The following is a 23,547-nucleotide window of genomic DNA, read 5'->3' as shown; positions in this document are numbered from 1 at the left end:
TTTTTGGTTCCCCTCACTAAGCAGGCCGTCCTCGTTGGCCCGTTTACTGAGCATGATGTAACGACTAGGAGTAGTAGTGTTACTAGACTACAGTAAAGCACCCCGCAAAACAGGCAAGCCAAAAAAAAGAGGGGGGGGGGTATATCCGATAGGGGGGGAAGGGGGCTGACTTGCTTCCAGTAGAGGGGTAGGGGCCCAGTGGGAGCACAATTTCCAAGCAATTGCCTTTTTTATATAGACTGTCTATACGATATAGGGCCATGCAGTACAGTTCAGCTAGAATAATACAATGACCTCGGTCCAAGGGTACAAGCAACTAACCATATCAAAAGAAAAAAGGGAATTTTTCGCCAGCACTGCCAAAAGAGGGGGTAGAAGAGAGTGTTATATTAGCTGTTGAGAGCAGTCTTGACCGTGGGCATTACCCAGTTCACACTCACTGCATGCATTTATCTTCTTCACAGTTAAATGTCAGATTTACACAGTTGGTTTGGCTCAGTTCGTCATACTATAAACCCAACTATGCAGTCATATGGAAGGGAGAGGGGGGGAGAGGATTTCCACCAACTCCATCATGGGAAGCAGGACTGCCGAACCATACGATGAACCCTGGCTGCACCAAGGGCCTGACAGCCTCTACCTCCCGGTAAATTAGTATGATAGACCATATAACTGGAACAGTTCATTGATCGTTCAAATGCACATTCCTGGCTCCTGCACCCTCCTCCTTACTTCCCTCTCCCCCACAGCTCTCACCCGCGTTACCGTTAGCCTAGGCAGTTGCCTTAGGCTTCACCGAGGCTCCTCAGGCACACCTCCACTTGCTGCGTTCTTGTTTTCAGACTGCCGGGTTGCTATAGCAGGGCTCGCGATGTCCCGGGGCCGCTGTATGTGTTCCTTCGGGTTCCCACGGATTCCTTCGGTTCCCTCTTCGTACCGCGCCACTGGCGAGCCGAATCTAAAGCTCGCGATAGTACGAGTACCCGCGAGATCTCCCGCTGCTATCACCAACGTCGCAGGCGCTGTACCATCCAGCTTGGTGGTTTCCACGAGCTCCGGGATAAGGAGGCTGAGACCGCTATGTTAGGCTCGGCATCCGGCTAGACGCCTCTTCCATTACCAGGCCGATTTCTTTCCATCAAGGGAGAGCGAGGGGAGACAGGATCAGCGCGCCCAGCACTCACTCGCTCTCACACTCACTCCCACATCCGACCACGCCCCCCCACCATGTTCTCCTTTATGTCATCAATCTACCATGTTCTCCTTTATGTCCTCCATCCACCATGTTCTCCCTTGTGTCATCCATTCACCGTGGTCTCCTTTATGTCTTCCATTCACCATGTTTTCATTTATATCATCCATCCACCATATCCTCCTCTATGTCAACCATCCACCGAGTTCTCCTTTATGTCATCCCTCCACCATGGTCTCCTTTATGGCTTCCATTCACTATTTTCTCCTTTACATCATCCATTCACCATGTCTTCCTTTATATCATCCATCGACCATGTTCTTCTTTATTTCCTCCATCCTCCACATTTGCCTTTATGTCATCCATCTACCATGTTCTCCTTTTTATTATCCATCTACCATGTTCTCCTTTTTATCATCCATCTACCATGTTCTCCTTTTTGTCTTCCATCCACCATGTTCTTATTTATGTCCTCCATCCATCATGTTCACCTTTATGACAGCCATCCACCAAGTTCTCCCCTGTGTTATCCATCCACCATGGTCTCCTTTATGTCTTTCATTCACCACGTTCTCATTTATATCATCTATCCACCATGTCCTCCTCTATGTCTTCCATATAAAATGTTCTCCTTTTCATCCATCCACCATGTTCTTCTTTATGTCCTCCATCCACCATGTTCTCCTTCATGTCCTCCATCCACCATGTTCTCCTTCATGTCCTCCATCCACCATGTTCTCCTTCATGTCCTCCATCCACCATGTTCTCCTTCATGTCCTCCATCCACCATGTTCTCCTTCATGTCCTCCATCCACCATGTTCTTCTTTATGTCCTCCATCCACCATGTTCTCCTTCATGTCCTCCATCCACCATGTTCTCCTTCATGTCCTCCATCCACCATGTTCTCCTTCATGTCCTCCATCCACCATGTTCTCCTTCATGTCCTCCATCCACCATGTTCTCCTTCATGTCCTCCATCCACCATGTTCTCCTTCATGTCCTCCATCCACCATGTTCTCCTTCATGTCCTCCATCCACCATGTTCTCCTTCATGTCCTCCATCCACCATGTTCTCCTTCATGTCCTCCATCCACCATGTTCTCCTTCATGTCCTCCATCCACCATGTTCTCCTTTATGTCTTCCATCCACCATGTTCTCCTTCATGTCCTCCATCCACCATGTTCTCCTTCATGTCCTCCATCTACCATGTTCTCCTTCATGTCCTCCATCCACCGTGTTCTTCTTCTCTTATTCTTTACATTGCTCGCTCCCACAATCTCCTATCCAGCTGTACAATATGGCTCAAAAAATTGTATTTCCTCTTCAATACTCCTCCCAACAGATGTGGTTTTGATCTTATTAACTGTTTGCAGAACCTCTTCATTTGTGGGCATGTTCATTCAGCTGATTTTCAAGATCCTCCTTTAGCACCACAGCTCAAAACTTTTTTTGTTGGGAGAAATTGTGAGGGAAAATGCCTCTGTTCCAGAAAAGACCAGACTTGTCTTTGTAGCAATCATCTCTTTGTGCTTAGAGGAAGATTGTCCCCCATCAGTTCTTCATACCTCCAGAAGCTTTGTTTGGCCTTGTTAAAGTGGAGGGCCACCCTAAAAAAATAAAAAAAAAGCATTAATATTCTTTAAAAAAAAAAAAAAAAAAAAAAAATTTGAAAAAAATAAACATTTTTTACCTGGCCAGAAATCCCTGTTGCTAGGCAGTCTTCCTAATCTGCCTTCTTCCTGCTTCTCGGTGATCTTCGTCTTCTCCCCTCCTCCGCGTTGTCTTCTGGGTAATGGGGGCGAGCTGTGTTCTGGGAACTGTGTGTTCCCTAACGCAGCGCGGTCCCATTCACAGAGCGCAGCGCGACTCGCGCACGCCCAGTAGGAAACGGGCAGTGAAGCCCGCAAAGGCTCCACTGCCTGTTTCCCTTAGTGAGGATGGCAGTGCTGGGACCCCGAGAGCCGAGGTACGTGTCAGCCTCGGCGGCCGACATCGCGGGCGCCTTGGAAAGATAAGTCTCCTTATTAAAAGTCAGAAGCTACTTTTGTTTCAGCTGCTGACTTTAAAAAAAAATTTTTTTTTTAGGGCTGAAACAACCGCTTTAATTCCAGTTCTGACGTCAGTATCATTCTTCAGGTTTTCACTGATCCGTATTGCAAAGTTTTGGAAGTTGATTACTTGCTCTATTCTTTTATGTTTAAGGATTAAAGTGGTTGTAAACCCTTACAACGCACTTTGACCTACAGGTAAGCCTAGATGAAGGCTCACCTGTAGGTCCAAGAAATATCTCCTAAACCTATACGGTTTAGGAGATATTTGCCCGAAGACAGGCACCGCTGTCTACGGCGCATGCGCCGTAGACAGCAGCGCGCAGGTGCACTGAGCGTGGCATTTTCAACGACGGAGCTGCCGCGCGTGTCGGCTCCCGTGCGCGTGCGCGGGGAGTGACGTCATGGCGGCTTTGCCGAATGACAGCGGCGGAGCTGCGAGACCCCACCGAGAAGATGGATGCGCCAGACTACAGGGGACAGCGGTGACTTTGCTGGCTCCTGTGTAAGGTAAGTAACACATAATGGACTACTATGCGATGCGATGCGATGCATAGTAGTCCATTATGCTTTGCCTTTGCAGGGAATGAAAGAGGAAGAAAACTCATCAGGGTTTCCTATTTAACCGGTTCCCGACCGGCGCACGACGATGTACGTCGACAGAATGGCACGGGCAGGCATATTGGCGTACAGGTACGTCCAATATTCAATGCCGCCCTGCCATCGGGAGCGCGGCGCCGGCGGTGCGCTCCCGTGCCATCGGGAGCGCGGCGCCGGCGGTGCGCTCCCGCACTGGTCGGGACCCCCGTGAGTCCGGTCGTGGGACCTGCGGACTCGATAGCCGCGGGCATCCCTGCGATCGTCTCACGGGACTCCTGAATGGAGGAAATGCCGTGTAAACAGCATTTCTCCATTCTGCCTAGCAACTAGTGACACTGATCTCTGCTCCATGTGATTGGAGCAGAGATCAGTGTTCACTAAATGAAAGCCCAGCCCCCCCCACAGTTAGTAACACACCCCTAGGAACACTTAACCCCTACACTGCCACCCACTGGTTAACCCCTTCACTGCCAGTGTCATTTACACAGGAATCACTGCATTTATATAGCAGTGATTACTGTATAAATGACAATGGTCCCAAAAATGTGTCAAAAATGTCTGATGAGTCCGCCGCAATGTCGCAGTCACAATAAAAATCGCTGATCGCCGCCATTACCAGTAAAAAAATAAATAATAAAAAATTATTAATAAAAATGCTATAAAACTATCCCTATTTTGTAAACGCTATAACTTTTGCGCAAACCAATCAATAATCGCTTATTGCGATTTTTTTTACCAAAAATATGTAGAAGAATACGTATCGGCCTAAACTGAGGGAAAAAAATGTTTTTTTATATATTTTTGGGGGATATTTATTATAACAAAAAGTAAAAAAATAATGCGTTTTTTTCAAAATTGTCGCTCTATTTTTGTTTATAGCGCAAAAAATTAAAACCGCAGAGGTGATCAAATACCACCAAAAGAAAGCTCTATTTGTGGGAAAAAAAGGACGTCAATTTTGTTCGGGAGCCACGTCGCCACGACCGCGCAATTGTCAGTTAAAGCGACGCAGTGCCGAATCGCAAAAAAGTGGTCTGGTCTTTGACCAGCAAAATGGTCCGGTCTGAAAGTGGTTAAGCTGTCCATATATCATGCAATTTTCCTAATCAATGTCCTTCAGATTTACCTTCAACCTTCATGCAACGCAAGGGCCTGCCTGACTCCATACACATTGAAAGTGTTTAGGTGTGACCTCATATTATATGGTTTTGGTAAACCTAAAGGAAAATCGTACAAGAAGATAATTGTAAACGGCGTGGCCAGCCTAAGGCCGCGTACACACGGGCGAATTGTCTGCCCAACTTAGTCCGCTGAAACGTGTTTCAGCGGACAATCCGCTCGTGTGTAGGCAAGTTGGACGGACTAAGTATGGCGCATGCTCAGAAAGGATTTACACGCCGAAGGTTGCATTGCTGTGTATTGGACGTCGTATTTCTAGTCCCGTCGTACGTGCCGTACACGTCATCGCGCACGCTTTCAGCGGACTGTCTGTTCATCGTGTGTGGTCAAGTCCGTTCATTCAAAAGTTGGACGGACTGTCTGTCGGATTGTCTGACGAACTTAGTTGGGCAGGCAATCCGCCCGTGTGTATGCGGCCTTAGTTTTACCTCTTTGTGTCCTTAGTCGGCAACAGGTATGCTTTTCATCCTTCGATTGTTTATTTAGATGGAAATATCCTCCTCCTTTTCTGCTATTCTAATTAAATAAACGGTTGAGATCTTCTTCACGTACCGCAACCAAATCCATTTTTTTCTACCTATTTTTCCCCTATGATCCTGGATTCATACGTTGGAATCCCAACACTTTCACCTTGAAAAGCTTTGTCTGTGCCGAACGGCAATGAAAACAGAACACATCCTTGACGTATGTTCACGGTCGGTATGCATCATCGTAAACCATTCCTGTTTGCTGTAGAGCAGGGGTGTCATGGCGGGCCGCATCAGCATTATGGTTGCCCTCCAAGGGCCGGCTCTATCTGTAGGACTATATAAATGTATCTACTCTTTATCCTATTAAATAATTGCTTCTGCATTGGATTATCACTGGTTTCAGTAAGACGTAAGCTCTGAAGGGTGGGTGCAGACCGGCGTGGAGCCCACTCACACTCCTGTAGCAGATGATCATACCCCCCCCCCCCCCTCCCCAACAGTCCCGGATTTGGCGGGACTGTCCCTGATTTGGAACAAAATCCCGGTGTCCCTCTTTCCTCCTCATTTGTCCCTCATTTTGGTCTGATCTATAGAGCTGTCTATAAAATGCACTATTTATCTTTCAAAAAGTGTTTCCAGGCGCTAAACCTTTCATCCAATTTCTAAATTGCTGCATTCATAAATTTCCAAAAGTCAGTATAAAGGAATAATAGTGGTAAAAAAAATTAAAAAATAAAAATCTCTTGTGGGTTTAACCACTTCCCGACCAGCGCGCGACGATGTACGACGGCAGAATGGCACGGACAGGCATATGGGCGTGCAGGTACGTCCCTTTAAGAATGCTGCCGTGCCATCGCATGCGCGCCGGTCGGGACCCCCGTGGGAATCGATCGCCGCGGGGATACCCACGATCGTCTCATGGGGCGGCTGAACGGGGAGATGCGGAAGTAAACAGCATCTCCCCTTTCTGCCTAGCAACAAGTGACACTGATCTCTGCTCCCTGTGATTGGAGCAGAGATCAGTGTTCACTAACACACAGCCACGCCCTCCACAGTTAGTAACACGCCCCTAGGACACACTTAACCCCTACACTGCCACCCCCCTGGTTAACCTCTTCACTGCCAGTGTCATTTACACAGGAATCACTGCATTTATATAGCACTGATTGCTGTATCAATGACAATGGTCCCCAAAATGTGTCAAAAATGTCCGATGAGTCCGCCGCAATGTCGCAGTCACAATAAAAAATCGCTGATCGCCGCCATTACTAGTAAAAAAAAAAAAAAAAAATTAATAAAAATGCCATAAAACTATCCCCTATTTTGTAAACGCTAAAAATTTTGCGCAAACCAATCAATAATCACTTATTGCGATTTTTTTTTACCAAGAATATGTAGAAAAATACGTATCGGCCTAAACTGAGGGAAAAAAATGTTTTTTTATATGTTTTTGGGGGATATTTATTATAACAAAAAGTAAAAAATAATTAGTTTTTTTTTTTTTAATTGTCGCTCTTTTTTTGTTTATAGCGCAAAGAATAAAAACCGCAGAGGTGATCAAATACCACCAAAAGAAAGTTCTATTTGTGGGGAAAAAAGAACGTCAATTTTGTTTGGGAACCACATCGCACGGTGCTTCTCCGGTGCTTCTCCGATGCTTCTCCGGACTCCCGTGCCATCGGGGACCCGGAGAAAGCCAGCCAGATGTAGAGCATAGAAATTTTCAGTAACCAGATGGTCACCAGTCACCTACATGACCGTCGGAGGCTCGGGCGTGGCGTTATGGCGTCACGTCCGGGTCGCGCTAGTAAACAAAGCCAAAATCTCGGCTGGAAAGCATGGGATCGTTTATTTATTTTTTGATCTGATGCTTTCCAGCCTGGAGGAGAGATGTGGGGGGCTTATAGCCCCCCACATCTCTCCATAAAGAGGGCCTGTCATGCACCATTCCTATTACAAGGGATGTTTACATTTCTTCTAATAGCAATAAAAGTGATAAAAACAAAAAAGAGAAAGTGTATAAATAAAAAAATTAAAGTAAAATAAATAATAATACATTTTTAATTAAAAAAAATTCAAGCGTCCCCGTCCCCGCGTGCTCGCGCACAGAAGCGAGCGCACGCGTACGTCACATATGTAAACACTGTTCAAACCACACATGTGAGGTATCGCCGCGTGCGTTAGAGCGAGAGCAATAATCCTAGCGCTAGACCTCCTCTGTAACTCTAAACTGGTAACCAGGAAAAAATAAAATTAAAGCGTCGCCTATGGAGATTTTAAAGCACCAAAGTCTGGCACCATTCCACGAGTGTGCGCAATTTTAAAACGTGGCATGTTAGGTATCTATTTACTCGGTGTAACATCATCTATATGATATTATGCAACAAAACTGGGATAACTTTACTGTTTTGTTATTTTTTAATTCATGAAACAGTTGTTTTTTTTTTCCCCCAAAAAAATGCGTTTGAAAAATTGTTGCGCAAATATCGTGTGACTTAAAAAGTTACAACGAACCGCCATTTTATTCCCAAGGGTGTCTGCTAAAATATATATGTATATATATGTGTGTGTGTGTATATACTATATATATATATATATAGTATATACACACACACACATATAATATATATATATATATATATATGTGTGTGTGTATATGCTATATATATATATATATACATGTGTGTGTGTATATATATATATATAGTTACATAGTTAGTAAGGTTGAATAAAGACACCAATCCATCCAGTTCAACCCGAGTGTCAACAATTGTCCCTATCCCTGTACTTTACACACTCACATTGGTCCCTACCCACAATCCGAGGTCCCCATTCATATACTAGGGCCAATTTTTGGACAGAAACCAATTAACCTACCTGCATGTCTTTGGTCTGTGGGAGGAAACTGGAGTACCCGGAGGAAACCCACGCAGGCACAGGGAGAACATGCAAACTCCAGGCAGGTAGTGTCGTGGTTGGGATTCGAACCAGCGACCCCTCTTACTGCTAGGTGAGAGTGCTAACCACTACACCACTGTGCTGCCACAATAGTATATTTACACACACACACACACACACACACACACACACACACACACACACACACACACACACACACACACACACACACACACACACACACACACACACACACACACACACACACACACACACACACACACACACACACACACACACACACACACACACACACACATATATATATAATGTTAGGGGGTTTTGAGTAATGGGAGTGCCAAAAAAAGCATGTTATGGAAGGGGTTAAGAGGGCGTTGCAGGGGGTGTGTCCTATGCCTACATACTTTTGCTAATAGGTTATTTCCATGATAATTATAAGCAGACATGCGCAGAACGAAAAAAAAAAAAATTGTTACGTTTCGTTTCAATTCGTTAATTACATAAATTCGTTTAGTTAAAGTGATTGTAAGCCCCCGTAGACACGGTTGGACATTCCGACCACAAAATCCGTCAGAAAAAATCCGACGGATTTTGTCCGAAACTGTTGTTGTATACACATGGGTCGGACAAAGTTGTTGGAAAATCCGATCGTTCGGAACGTGATGACGTTATTTCGTTACGACGGAACGACTCTCAGGCTAGTAGCCAACAGCTTTGGTCTCGTAATTTGATCTGAGCATGCGCGGCACTTTGTCCGATCGGAATTCTTCTTTTTGACGGAAAATTGGAGATCCTGCTCTCACATTTTTGCCGTGGGAATTTCCGATGGAAAAAGGGGTCCGATAGAGCCCACATGCGATCGGATTTTCGGACAATTTAATCCGATTGGACCGATTCTGTCGGAATTTCCGACCGCGTGTACAAAGGCATTAGGGTTTGTTTTTCTTGTTTTCTTTTTCTTTTTTAAATAACAAACATTTCATACTTACCTCCGCTGTGCAGCTCGTTTTGCACAGAGTGGCCCCGAAATTCCTCTTCTGGGGTCCCCCCGGTGGTTCTCACGGCTCCTCCCCACATCAGATAACCCCCTAGGAGAAGCGCTCTCTCCCGGGGGGTGTTACCTTGCGGGCGCGCTCCCGAGTCCAGCATTCGGTGTCCATAGAGCCTGAATGCAGGACTCGGGCCCCGCCCCCCGCATCATTTGATTTGATAGACAGCAGTGGGAGCCAATGGCTGCGCTGCTATCAATCTATCCAATCAAGAGCCGAGAACCCCGGTCAGAGAGACAGCGCATCCCCGTGGGTCAGGTTCCAGGGCTCAGGTAGGTAAAACGGGCGGGTTGGGGGGCTGGGGGGGGGGGGATCACTGACAGATGTTTTTTCACCTTAATGCATGGGATGCACGAGGGTTTATCACCCCCTTTAAATTAGTTTAACCTGTTTAATTCGTTTTCAGAACTCGTTTCATTTATACGATTCAAATCGTGTTGAAATTCGAATAGTTTTCCAAAGAGAATAAAACAGATTCGAAAATAAAGGAATGGAATAGAAAAAATGTATATGTAATAGAATAGAAAATGATATAACAGAAAATAAAAGAATAGAATATAATAGAGTAAAACAGAACATAGTATTCTAACAAACTAACCTCAAAAAAAAAAAAAAAAGGCAAAAAGTCCTATTTTGTGGCGCTTTTCAGCGCTCATTTGACTGGGCAGGGGCATTTTTATATTTATACCCCTTTCACACCGGAGGCGTTTTTCAGACGCTTTTGGGCTAAAACTAGCGCCTGTGAAGCCCCTTTTTCGGCCGAAAACCTCCGCAAAAAAACCTCAGCTGAAAATAGCGGCATTTTACCGCCAACGCCCGCCCGCTGCAGTGCGAAAGCAGCCTTCTAGCGCTCCCCGCTGCTTGCAGGACTTTTTCTAACGTCCCCGCAAAGCGCACCGCCGCGGTGTGAAAGCACCCACTGCAATGAATGGGAGGCGATTTTCGGGCGCTTTTTTTACAGGCTATTTCTGGCGCTAAAGCGCCTGAGAAAATGCCTCAGTGTGAAAGGGATCTTAAGGATTAAATAGAAATCCATTCTATTTTACCTGTCAGGTTAAAGCCCAACTCTGGGAATTACAAAAAACATTCTTGGAAAGGAGCTCCAGTCCTCCACACTGCACGGGCTCATTACCTCCAAGGGTGTAATATCTACATAAATCATCGCTCTGGCGGGTTCCCTCCGTCTGGGCGACCGTTCCCACCAAGGCTCATCTCTAAGATGCTTCAGATGGGGCAGCATGATGACATCACAAGATGACATCACAAGATCCATGACGGTGAAGGCACTGCCCACAACCAGGAGCAGAGGAGTCTGCTGGAGCCTGCAGGAATAAAAACGGTAATGCTGGCAAAAGCACATCCCTTTCATATGAAGATGACTGAAACAAAGTAGATATAAAAGTAGCAATGTAAACAATGTTACTTTGTATCTCTATATCTCCTGTCTGATCAATGTTTATAAACAATGTTACTTTGTATCTCTCTATCTCCTATCTGATCAATGTTTAGAAACAATGTTACTTTCAATTTATCTATTTACATCTTTTACAGCAATTGCCAGCAAGTGGGAGGAAGGTAGCAGCAGGGCACACATAATATCACATGACCCGTGTGTGATCTCTATTGACTCCTTTTTTTAAGATCTGAATAAAACTTTATTATACCCCCCCAATTCTTGTGATCCCCCCCAATTCCTCCTATGTGATCCCCAAATTCTTCCTATGTGATCCCCCAATTCCTCCTATGTGATCCCCACAATTCGTTCTATGTGATCCCCTAATTCCTCCTATGTGATCCCCCCAATTCCTCCTATGTGACCCCCCAATTTATCATATGTGACCCCCCAATTCCTCCTATGTGATCCCCAATTCCTCCTATGTGAGCCCCCAATTTATCCTATGTGACCCCCCAATTCCTCCTATGAGATGCCCCCAATTCCTCCTATGTGATGCCCCCAATTCCTCCTATGTGACCCCCCAATTCCTCCCATGTGATCCCCAATTCCTCCTATGTGATCCCCCAATTCGTTCTATGTGATCCCCCAATTCCTCCTATGTGATCCCCCAATTCCTCCTATGTGATCCCCCAATTCCTCATATGTGACCCCCAATTCCTTCTATGTGATTCCCCCAATTCCTCCTATGTGATCCCCCAATTCCTCCTATGTGACCCCCAATTCGTTCTATGTGATCCCCCCAATTCCTCCTATGTGACCCCCCAATTCCTCTTATGTGATCCCCCCAATTCCTCCTATGTGATCCCCCAATTCCTCTTATGTGACCCCCCAATTCCTCCTATGTGACCCCCCCAATTCATCCTATGTGACCCCCCAATTCCTCCTATAGAATCCCTCCAATTCCTCCTATGTGACCCCCCAATTCCTCCTATGTGACCCCCCAATTCCTCCCATGTGATCCCCAATTCCTCCTATGTGATCCCCAATTCCTCCTATGTGATTCCCCCAATTCCTCATATGTGACCCCCAATTCCTCATATGTGATCCCCCAATTCCTCCTATGTGATCCCCCCAATTCTTCCTATGTGACCCCACCAATTCCTCTTATGTGATCCCCAATTCCTCCTATGTGACCCCCCAACTTATCCTATGTGACCCCCCAACTTATCCTATGTGACCCCCCAATTCCTCCTATGTGACCCCACCAATTCCTCTTATGTGATCCCCAATTCCTCCTATGTGACCCCCCAACTTATCCTATGTGATCCCCCAATTCCTCTTATGTGACCCCCCAATTCCTCCTATGTGATTCCCCCAATTCCTCCTATGTGATCCCCCAATTCCTCCTATGTGACACCCCAATTCCTCTTATGTGATCCCCAATTCCTCCTATGTGATCCCCCAATTCCTCTTATGTGACCCCTCAATTCCTCCTATGTGACCCCCCAATTCATCCTATGTGACCCCCCAATTCCTCCTATAGAATCCCTCCAATTCCTCCTATGTGACCCCCCAATTCCTCCTATGTGACCCCCCAATTCCTCCCATGTGATCCCCAATTCCTCCTATGTGATCCCCAATTCCTCCTATGTGATTCCCCCAATTCCTCATATGTGACCCCCAATTCCTCCTATGTGACCCCACCAATTCCTCTTATGTGATCCCCCAATTCCTCCTATGTGACCCCCCAACTTATCCTATGTGACCCCCCAATTCCTCCTATGTGACCCCATCAATTCCTCTTATGTGATCCCCAATTCCTCCTATGTGACCCCCCAACTTATCCTATGTGATCCCCCAATTCCTCTTATGTGACCCCCCAATTCCTCCTATGTGATTCCCCCAATTCCTCCTATGTGATCCCCCCAATTCCTCCTATGTGACACCCCAATTCCTCTTATGTGATCCCCAATTCCTCCTATGTGATCCCCCAATTCCTCTTATGTGACCCCTCAATTCCTCCTATGTGACCCCCCAGATCATCCTATGTGACCCCCCAATTCCTCCTATAGAATCCCTCCAATTCCTCCTATGTGACCCCCCAATTCCTCCTATGTGACCCCCCCAATTCCTCCCATGTGATCCCCAATTCCTCCTATGTGATCCCCAATTCCTCCTATGTGATTCCCCCAATTCCTCATATGTGACCCCCAATTCCTCATATGTGATTCCCCAATTCCTCCTATGTGACCCCACCAATTCCTCTTATGTGATCCCCCAATTCCTCCTATGTGACCCCCCAACTTATCCTATGTGACCCCCCAACTTATCCTATGTGACCCCCCAATTCCTCCTATGTGACCCCACCAATTCCTCTTATGTGATCCCCCAATTCCTCCTATGTGACCCCCCAACTTATCCTATGTGATCCCCCAATTCCTCTTATGTGACCCCCCAATTCCTCCTATGTGACCCCCCAATTCATCCTATGTGACCCCCCAATTCCTCCTATAGAATACCTCCAATTCCTCCTATATGACCCCCCAATTCCTCCCATGTGATCCCCCAATTCCTCTTATGTGGTCCCCCAATTCCTCCTATGTGACCCCCCAATTCCTCCTATTCCTCCTATGTGATGGGGGTGTCATGGAACCCCCCCCCCCGCTCTGTAGTGCTTTAGGCCCCCGGATTTGGAGACGCCTTCCTATGAATACGGGATGATCTATTGCAGCGCTCAGCTCCGGGTTGCCCAATCAGAGGAGTCAGGCAGAAGGCTGTTGATAAATTTACACACATTTGTTCTTTTTATTTATTTATCAATATAGGGAGTTATATACATACATATTTAATCGTCTCTCGCAGCCTCGCACTTGCTCGATGTTCTTCCTGTGCATTGCGGGCTGGCGACGGGGCCGGAGCGCGGGACCTTTATTACAGAACGCTTGGCGTATCTCTGTGATAACTGCGCCAATATAACCGCCATCATTCCACGCAGAGTATCGTTATAGAACAGGCGAGGTAACAATACCAGGAATAATGATAATAATAATATTATTATTATACACGATTTATATAGCGCCAACAATTTACGCAGCACTTTACAATGTATAGGGGGGGGGGGCAACACAATTACAGTACAGGTCATTACAGAAGGGACAGGAGGTCCCGGCCCATAGAGCTTACACTCTAAAGGGAGGGAGTGGTGGTACAAAATGTAATGGCTGCGGGGAATGATTTGATGGGGGTGGCTCGGGGACAGGTAGGTGGGTGTGGGATCGGCTATAATAATACACAAGCTGAGTGGCTGAGCCTCCATTTATAATACAAGGACCGTGTATAGAGTGTATGGTGAAGACATCGAGGGCAACTGAGAACAGGTAAAAGTGAACGACTGAATCCCGCGGGGCTCCCCGACTATCACCATATATGGGCAGAGTAAGATCGAATATTATAAGAGAATACAGACCACCCCATCCAAAGTGTTCAGTTTAAAGGGGATGTGACAGAAGCTGCAGAAGGCAGAAGAGCTTACACTCTATTGGGGTATACGGGAGGATACAGAAGGCAGGAGAGCTTACACTCTATTGGGGTATACAGGAGGATACAGAAGGTGGAGGAGCTTACAATCTATTGGGGTATACGGGAGGATACAGAAGGTAGAAGAGCTTACAATCTATTAGGGTATAAGGGAGGATATAGAAGGTAGAAGAGCTTACAATCTATTGGGTGTATGGGAGGATACAGAAGGTAGAAGAGCTTACAATCTATTAGGGTATAAGGGAGGATATAGAAGGTAGAAGAGCTTACAATCTATTAGGGTATAAGGGAGGATATAGAAGGTAGAAGAGCTTACAATCTATTAGGGTATATGGGAGGATAGAGACGGTAGAAGAACTTACAATCTATTGGGATATACGGGAGAATACAGAAGGTAGAAGAGCTTACAATCTATTGAGGTATACGGGAGGATACAGAAGGTAGAAGAGCTTACAATCTATTGGGGTATACAGGAGGATACAGAAGGTAGAAGAGCTTACACTCTATTGGGGTATACGGGAGGATACAGAAGGTAGAAGAACTTACAATCTATTGGGATATACGGGAGAATACAGAAGGTAGAAGAGCTTACAATCTATTGAGGTATACGGGAGGATACAGAAGGTAGAAGAACTTACAATCTATTGGTATATACGGGAGAATACAGAAGGTAGAAGAGCTTACAATCTATTGGGGTATACAGGAGGATACAGAAGGTAGAAGAGCTAACAATCTATTGAGGTATACGGGAGGATACAGAAGGTAGAAGAGCTTACAATCTATTGGGGTATACGGGAGGATACAGAAGGTAGAAGAGCTTACAATCTATTGGGGTATACGGGAGGATACAGAAGGTAGAAGAGCTTACACTCTATTGGGGTATACGGGAGGATACAGAAGGTGGAGGAGCTTACAATCTATTGGGGTATACGGGAGGATACAGAAGGTGGAGGAGCTTACAATCTATTGGGGTATACGGGAGGATACAGAAGGTAGAAGAACTTACAATCTATTGGGATATACGGGAGAATACAGAAGGTAGAAGAGCTTACAATCTATTGAGGTATACGGGAGGATACAGAAGGTAGAAGAACTTACAATCTATTGGTATATACGGGAGAATACAGAAGGTAGAAGAGCTTACAATCTATTGGGGTATACAAGAGGATACAGAAGGTAGAAGAGCTAACAATCTATTGAGGTATACGGGAGGATACAGAAGGTAGAAGAGCTTACAATCTATTGGGGTATACAGGAGGATACAGAAGGTAGAAGAGCTTACAATCTGATAGAATAAAATGGAGGGTATAGAAGGTGGAGGAGCTAACAATCTATTATGGTATATAAGAGAGGATACTGAGGGTGGAATCTAATAGCGTATAAGGGAAGATACAGAAGAGCTTACAATCTATTGGGGTATACAGGAGGATACAGAAAGTTGAAGAGCTTACACTCTATAGTTGCAAAAGGGAATATAGAATGCAGAGAAGCTTACAATCTATTAGGGTATATGGGAGGATATAGACGGTAGAAGAGCTTACAATCTATTGGGGTATACGGGAGGATACAGAAGGTAGAAGAGCTTACAATCTATTGGGGTATACGGGAGGATACAGAAGGTAGAAGAGCTTCCAATCTATTGGGGTATATGGGAGCATACAGAAGGTAGAAGAGCTTCCAATCTATTGGGGTATACGGGAGGATACAGAAGGTAGAAGAGCTTACAATCTATTGGGGTATACGGGAGGATACAGAAGGTAGAAGAGCTTACAATCTATTGGGGTATACGGGAGGATACAGAAGGTAGAAGAGCTTACAATCTATTGGGGTATACGGGAGGATACAGAAGGTAGAAGAGCTTACAATCTATTGGGGTACACGGGAGGATACAGAAGGTAGAAGAGCTTACAATCTAATAGAATAAAATGGAGGGTATAGAAGGTGGAGGAGCTAACAATCTATTATGGTATATAAGAGAGGATACTGAGGGTGGAATCTATTAGTGTATAAGGGAAGATACAGAAGAGCTTACAATCTATTGGGGTATACAGGAGAATACAGAAAGTTGAAGAGCTTACACTCTATAGTTGCAAAAGGGAATATAGAATGCAGAAGAGCTTACAATCTATTGGGGTACACAGGAGGATACAGAAGGTAGAAGAGCTTACAATCTATTGGGGTATACAGGAGGATACAGAAAGTTGAAGAGCTTACACTCTATAGTTGCAAAAGGGAATATAGAATTCAGAAGAGCTTACAATCTATTAGGGTATACGGGAGGATATAGAATATAAATTGTGTTTGAAAGACCGCTGCAAAAATACGGTTTGACATAAAATTTTGCAGCAACCACCATTTTATTCTCTAGGGCCTCTGCTATAAAAATATATCTAATGATTGGGGGTTCTGAGTCATTTTCTAGAAATAAATGTTGACTTTAACTTGTAAGCAGCAATTGTCAGAAAAAAGGTTTAGTCTTTAAGCGGTTAAACTGACCTCATCTACAGGCAGAAGTTCATTCCTTTGATCTAAGAAGAAATGTTACTTTGTTTATACTTATCTGCAATGTTTTGATAAAACTCGGCAGGCTGCCTGGAATTTTTTTATTTATTTTTTTCAGCTGTGAGAACTCTCTGCATTTTGTTAGAATCGTGAAATGCTGTTTTGAAGATCGGGAGGGAAAAGAATCACAAATTTGATTCTTAATAACAATTAATCGCGCAGCTCTAGTATACGGGAGGATACAGAAAGTGTAAGAGCTTACAATTAATAAGGGTGTGAGAGGATATAGATGGTGGAAGAGCTTACACTCTATTAGGGTATAAGGGAGGATACAGACGGTAGAAGAGCTTACAATCTAATAGGGTATAAGGGAAGATACAGAAGAGCTTACAATCTATTATAGTGTAGAGGGGGATACAGAAGGTGGAAGAGCTTACAATCTATTAGGATATAAGGGAGGATACAGAAGGCTGAAGAGCTTAAACTCTATTAGGGTATAATGGAGGATACAGATGGTAGAAGGGCTTACAATCTATTAGGATATAAAGAAGGATACAGCTGATTGAAGAGCTTACAGTCTATTAGGATATAAGGGAGAATACAGAAGGTTAAAGAGCTTACAATCTGTTAGAGTGTAGAGGAGGATACAGAAGGTGGAAGAGCTTACAATCTGTTAGGGAATAAAGAAGGGTACAGATGTTTGAAGAGCTTAAAATCTATTTGTGTATAAGGGAGGATACAGACGGTAGAAGAGCTTACAATCTATTAGGGTATAAGGGTAGATACAGAAGAGCTTTCAATCTAATATAGTGTAGAGGAGGATACAGAAAGTGGAAGAGCTTACACTCTATTATGGTGTAAGAATTTAAGGGTTGTAAGAGCTTTCAATCTATTAGGGTATAAGGGAGGATACAGATGGTTGAAGAGCTTACAATCTATTAGGGTATACGGGAGGAGACAGAAGGTTGAAGAGCTTACAATCTATTAGGGTATGAGGGAGGATACAGATGGTAGACGAGCTTACAATCTATTAGGATATAACGGTAGATACAGAAGAGCTTACAATCTAATATAGTGTAGAGGAGGATACAGAAAGTGGAAGAGCTTACATTCTATTATGGTTTAAGGCTATAAGGGTTGTAAGAGCTTACAATCTATTAGGGTATAAGAGAGGATACAGATGGTAGAAGAGCTTACAATCTATTAGGGTATAAGGGAGGATACAGAAGGTAGAAGAGCTTACAATCTATTGGGGTATAAGGGAGGATACAGATGGTTGAAGAGCTTACAATCTATCAGGGTATAAGGGAGGATACAGATGGTTGAAGAGCTTACAATCTATTAGGCTATATGGGAGGAGACAGACGGTAGAAGAGCTTACAATCTATTAGGGTATAAGGGAGGATACAGACGGTTGAAGAGCTTACAATCTATTAGGGTATAAGGGAGGATACAGACGGTAGAAGAGCTTACAATCTATTAGGGTATAAGGGAGGATACAGACGGTAGAAGAGCTTACAATCTATTAGGGTATAAGGGAGGATACAGACGGTAGAAGAGCTTACAATCTATTAGGGTATAAGGGAGGATACAGACGGTAGAAGAGCTTACAATCTATTAGGGTATAAGGGAAGATACAGGTGGTAGAAGAGCTTACAATCTATTAGGGTATAAAGGAGGATACAGACGGTAGAAGAGCTTACAATCTATTAGGGTATAAGGAAGGATACAGATGGTTGAAGAGCTTACAATCTATTAGGGTATAAAGGAGGATACAGACGGTAGAAGAGCTTACAATCTATTAGGGTATAAGGGAGGATACAGATGGTTGAAGAGCTTACAATCTATTAGGGTATAAGGGAGGATACAGACGGTAGAAGAGCTTACAATCTATTAGGGTATAAGGGAGGATACAGATGGTTGAAGAGCTTACAATCTATTAGGGTATAAAGGAGGATACAGACGGTAGAAGAGCTTACAATCTATTAGGGTATAAAGGAGGATACAGACGGTAGAAGAGCTTACAATCTATTAGGGTATAAGGGAGGATACAGACGGTAGAAGAGCTTACAATCTATTAGGGTATAAGAGAGGATACAGATGGTTGAAGAGCTTACAATCTATTAGGGTATAAGGGAGGATACAGACAGTAGAAGAGCTTACAATCTATTGGGGTATAAGGGAGGATACAGACAGTAGAAGAGCTTACAATCTATTGGGGTATAAGGGAGGATACAGACAGTAGAAGAGCTCACAATCTATTAGGGTACATCTGAGTAATACAGAATGTTGGCAGAGCTTGTGGTTTATTGGTGATAAAGTCACAGAAGGCGTCCTGGAGGTGGAGAACCCCTTTAAGGTAATTCCGCTTAGTGCAGAAAAGGTTTTTAAAGGTGAAGAGACTTGTAAACCTCCACCAATCCCTGACTGACACTTTTATTCAAATAGTTTTTTTTTTGTAAATTTGTGTGAAATGATTGATTTATAAATCGTGGCTACTGTCTGTGTTGGTGTTATTGGGGTGCTGTGTTTGGAATTACGGGTATGGTCCCCCATTTCCCCTCTTTGTTGTTTATTCTGCTGATCTTCACAGACCAATCACATCTATCAGGTGGAATATGTAAACTCCTTGCAGACAGCGCCCCTGGTGGGTGGTAAGACCCGGACACCCCTCCTGCAAAGAACCACTAAACTACCATCCAGCTGTCACCAGACATTCAGATAGTCATCTAAGAGGAAGTCAGGACTCCATGCCAGCTTGCTGGAAATACATATAAACAGATGAAGGTTTTTGTGATATCTGCAGAAAATCCCTGCGGGGATCTGCATGGAAGAACCAATATTCTGGGCTCTCCCCCATACAGGGCACAGTGCACAGGGACCAGCTGTGGACAGCGGTGGGTGAAGATGCTGCAGCGTGCGGACAGTGGAGCAGAACTCTGGGATTAGTAGGGATATTATTGCTGCAGGTAGGGAGGGCTGTGCAGAGTGAAGGAGATCAGAGGGAGAAGGATGGTGGAGGAGACACCGAGGACTGAATCCAAGAGGAAGAAGAGCTAGAAGGACAATGAAGGAGGGCAGGGAGAGATACAGCCAGGCAGAGAGTAATAATGGCACTAGAGAGCACACACACAGGGACTGCAGGACAGACACAGGGCCAGTGACCAGAAGACACAGGAACAACGAACAGAAGACACAGGGACAGTGACCAGAAAACACAGGGACAGTGACCACAAGACACAGGGACAGCGACCAGAAAACACAGGGACAGCGACCACAAGACACAGGGACAGTGACCAGAAAACACAGGGACAGCGACCACAAGACACAGGGACAGCGACCAGAAAACACAGGGACAGTGACCACAAGACACAGGGACAGTGACCAGAAGACACAGGGACAGTGACCAGAAAACACAGGGACAGTGACCACAAGACACAGGGGCAGCGACCAGAAGAAACAGGGGCAACGACCAGAAGATAAAGAGACAGTGACCAGAAGACACAGGGGCAACGACCAGAAGACAAAGAGACAGCGACCAGAAGACACAGGGGCAACGACCAGAAGACAAAGAGACAGTGACCAGAAGACACAGGGGCAACGACCAGAAGACAAAGAGACAGTGACTAGAAGACACAGGGGCAACGACCAGAAGACAAAGAGACAGCGACCAGAAGACACAGGGGCAACGACCAGAAGACAAAGGGACAGTGGCCAGAAGACAAAGGGACAGTGACCAGAAGACACAGGGACAGTGACCAGAAGGCACAGGGACAGCGACCAGAAAACACAGGGACAGTGCAGAACAGACACAGGGACAGTCACCAGAAGACACAGGGACAGCGACCAGAAGACAAAAGGACAGTCACCAGAAGACAAAAGGACAGTCACCAGAAGACACAGGGACAGTGCAGAACAGACACAGGAACAGTGATCAGAAACAACAGGGACAGTGATCAGAAAAAACAGGGACAGTTACCAGAAGACAAAAGGACAGTGAAGAACAGACACAGGAACAGCGAACAGAAGACACAGGGACAGCAACCAGAAGACACAGGGACAGCAACCAGAAGACACAGGGACAGTAACCAGAAGACACAGGGACAGTGAGGAGAAAACACAGGGACAGTAACCAGAAGACACAGGGACAGCGAGGAGAAAACACAGGGACAGTGACCAGAAGACACAGGGGCAGCGACCAGAAGAAACAGGGACAGTGCAGAACAGACACAGGAACAGTGACCATAAAAAAAACAGGGACAGTGATTAGAAGACAGGGACAGTGCAGAACAGACACAGGGACAGTGACCAGAACACAAAGGGACAGCGACAAGAAGACACAGGGGCAACGACCAGAAGACAAAGGGACAGTGACCAGAAGACACAGGGACAGCAACGAGAATACAAAAGGACAGCGACCAGAATACAAAGGGAAAGTGACCAGAAGACACAGGGACAGTGCAGAACAGACACAGGGACAGTGCAGAACAGACACAAGGACAGTGACCAGAAGACAAAGGGACAATGACCAGAAGAAAAAGGGACAGTGACCAGAGGACACAGGGTCAGTGACCAGAAGACAAAGGGACCGCAACCAGAAGACACAGGGGCAGTGAACAGACAACACAGGGACAATGACCAGAAGACAAAGGGACAGTGACCAGAAGACAAATGGACAGTGACCAGAAGACACAGGGGCAGTGAACAGACAACACAGGGACAATGACCAGAAGACAAAGGGACAGTGACCAGAAGACAAATGGACAGTGACCAGAAGACACAGGGGCAGTGAACAGACAACACAGGGACAATGACCAGAAGACAAAGAGACAGTGACCAGAAGACACAGGGGCAACGACCAGAAGACAAAGAGACAGTGACTAGAAGACACAGGGGCAACGACCAGAAGACAAAGAGACAGTGACCAGAAGACACAGGGGCAACGACCAGAAGACAAAGAGACAGCGACCAGAAGACACAGGGGCAACGACCAGAAGACAAAGGGACAGTGACCAGAAGACAAATGGACAGTGACCAGAAGACACAGGGGCAGTGAACAGACAACACAGGGACAATGACCAGAAGACAAAGGGACAGCGACCAGAAGACAAATGGACAGTGACCAGAATACACAGGGACAGCGACCAGAATACACAGGGACAGTGACCAGAATACACAGGGACAGTTACCAGAAGATACAGGGACAGTGACCAGAAAACAAAAGGACAACGATCAGGAGACAAAGGGACAGTCACCAGAAGATACAGGGACAGTAAAGAGAAGACAGCAAAACAGATAGAGGGACAGTGATGAGAAGACAGAGGGGACAGATAGAGGGACAGTGATGAGATGACAGAGGGGACGGACAGAGGGACAGTGATGAGATGACAGAGGGGACAGACAGAGGGACAGTGATGAGATGACAGAGGGGACAGACAGAGGGACAGTGATGAGATAACAGAGGGGACAGACAGAGGGACAGTGATGAGATGACAGAGGGGATGGACAGAGGGACAGTGATGAGATGACAGAGGGGACAGACAGAGGGACAGTGATGAGATGACAGAGGAGACAGACAGAGGGACAGTGATGAGAGGACAGAGGGGACAGACAGAGGGACAGTGATGAGATGACAGAGGGGACGGACAGAGGGACAGTGATGAGATGCCTTCTGGCAGGACAAAAACGCTGGATAGCCGCACACCGGAAAAATCCTGTGTTTTTATTGAAAGTCGTGGGTCACATCTCATCAAATATTCCACAGCAAAGGAAAAGGGTACAAAACTGACGCGTTTTGCACTGGAATCAGCCCTTACTCATAGCTTCACTTAGCAAACACAGGATTTTAAGTCTTTTTCTGGTGTGCGGCTATCCATTGTTTTTGTCCTGCCAGAAGGACAGGTCAGATAGGAGAGAGACAGGAGGACAGATCAGGTAGAGGAAAGACAGAAGAAGAACAGGTCCGATAGGGGAAAGACAGAGGGACAGGTCAGATAGGAGAAAGACAGAGGGACAGGTCAGATAGGTGAAAGACAGAGAGACAGGTCAGATAGGTGAAAGACAGTGGGACAGGTCAGATAGGAGATAGACAGAGGGACAGGTCAGATAGGTGAAAGACAGAGAGACAGGTCAGATAGGAGAATGACAGAAGGACAGGTTAGATAGGAGAGCAACAGAAGGACAGGTCAGATAGGTGAAAGACAGGAGGACAGGTCAGATAGGTGAAAGACAGTGGGACAGGTCAGATAGGTGAAAGACAGAGAGACAGGTCAGATAGGTGAAAGACAGAGGGACAGGTCAGATAGGAGAATGACAGAAGGACAGGTTAGATAGGTTAGATAGGAGAGCAACAGAAGGACAGGTCAGATAGGTGACAGGTCAGATAGGAGAAAGACCGAGTGACAGGTCAGATAGGAGACAGATAGTAGGACTGGTCAGATCAAAGACGAAAGGACTGGTCAGATCAGAGAAAGATAGAAGGATGGGTTAGATCAGAGAAAGACAGAAGGACAGGTCAGATAGGAGAGAGACCAGAGGACAGGTTGGATAGGAGAGAGACAGAAGGACAGGTCAGGTAGAGGAAAGACATAAGTACAGGTCAGGTAGAGGAAAGACAGAAGGACAGGCCAGATAGGTCAGACAGAGGGACAGCT

General features: G+C 45.5%; 1 protein-coding gene across 1 annotated transcript; it reads left to right on the top strand.

Annotated features, from left to right (window-relative positions):
• Nucleotides 1–1,339: 1,339 nt before the first annotated feature.
• LOC143997894 (uncharacterized) lies at nucleotides 1,340–2,622 on the top strand. Its single transcript, XM_077493718.1, has 2 exons — nucleotides 1,340–1,649; nucleotides 1,706–2,622. The coding sequence occupies exons 1-2, from the start codon at nucleotides 1,340–1,342 to the stop codon at nucleotides 2,620–2,622; spliced, it is 1,227 nt and encodes a 408-aa protein (XP_077349844.1).
• The last annotated feature ends 20,925 nt before the right edge of the window (nucleotides 2,623–23,547 follow it).

This window comes from Lithobates pipiens, unplaced genomic scaffold (genome assembly GCF_037356315.1).
Source record: "Lithobates pipiens isolate NorthernLeopardFrog02 unplaced genomic scaffold, aLitPip1_a1.2 Scaffold_19, whole genome shotgun sequence".
Classification (NCBI taxonomy): Eukaryota; Metazoa; Chordata; class Amphibia; order Anura; family Ranidae; genus Lithobates; species Lithobates pipiens.
Note: the sequence above shows the minus strand (reverse complement) of the source record. Positions and strands in the feature narration are given on the sequence as shown.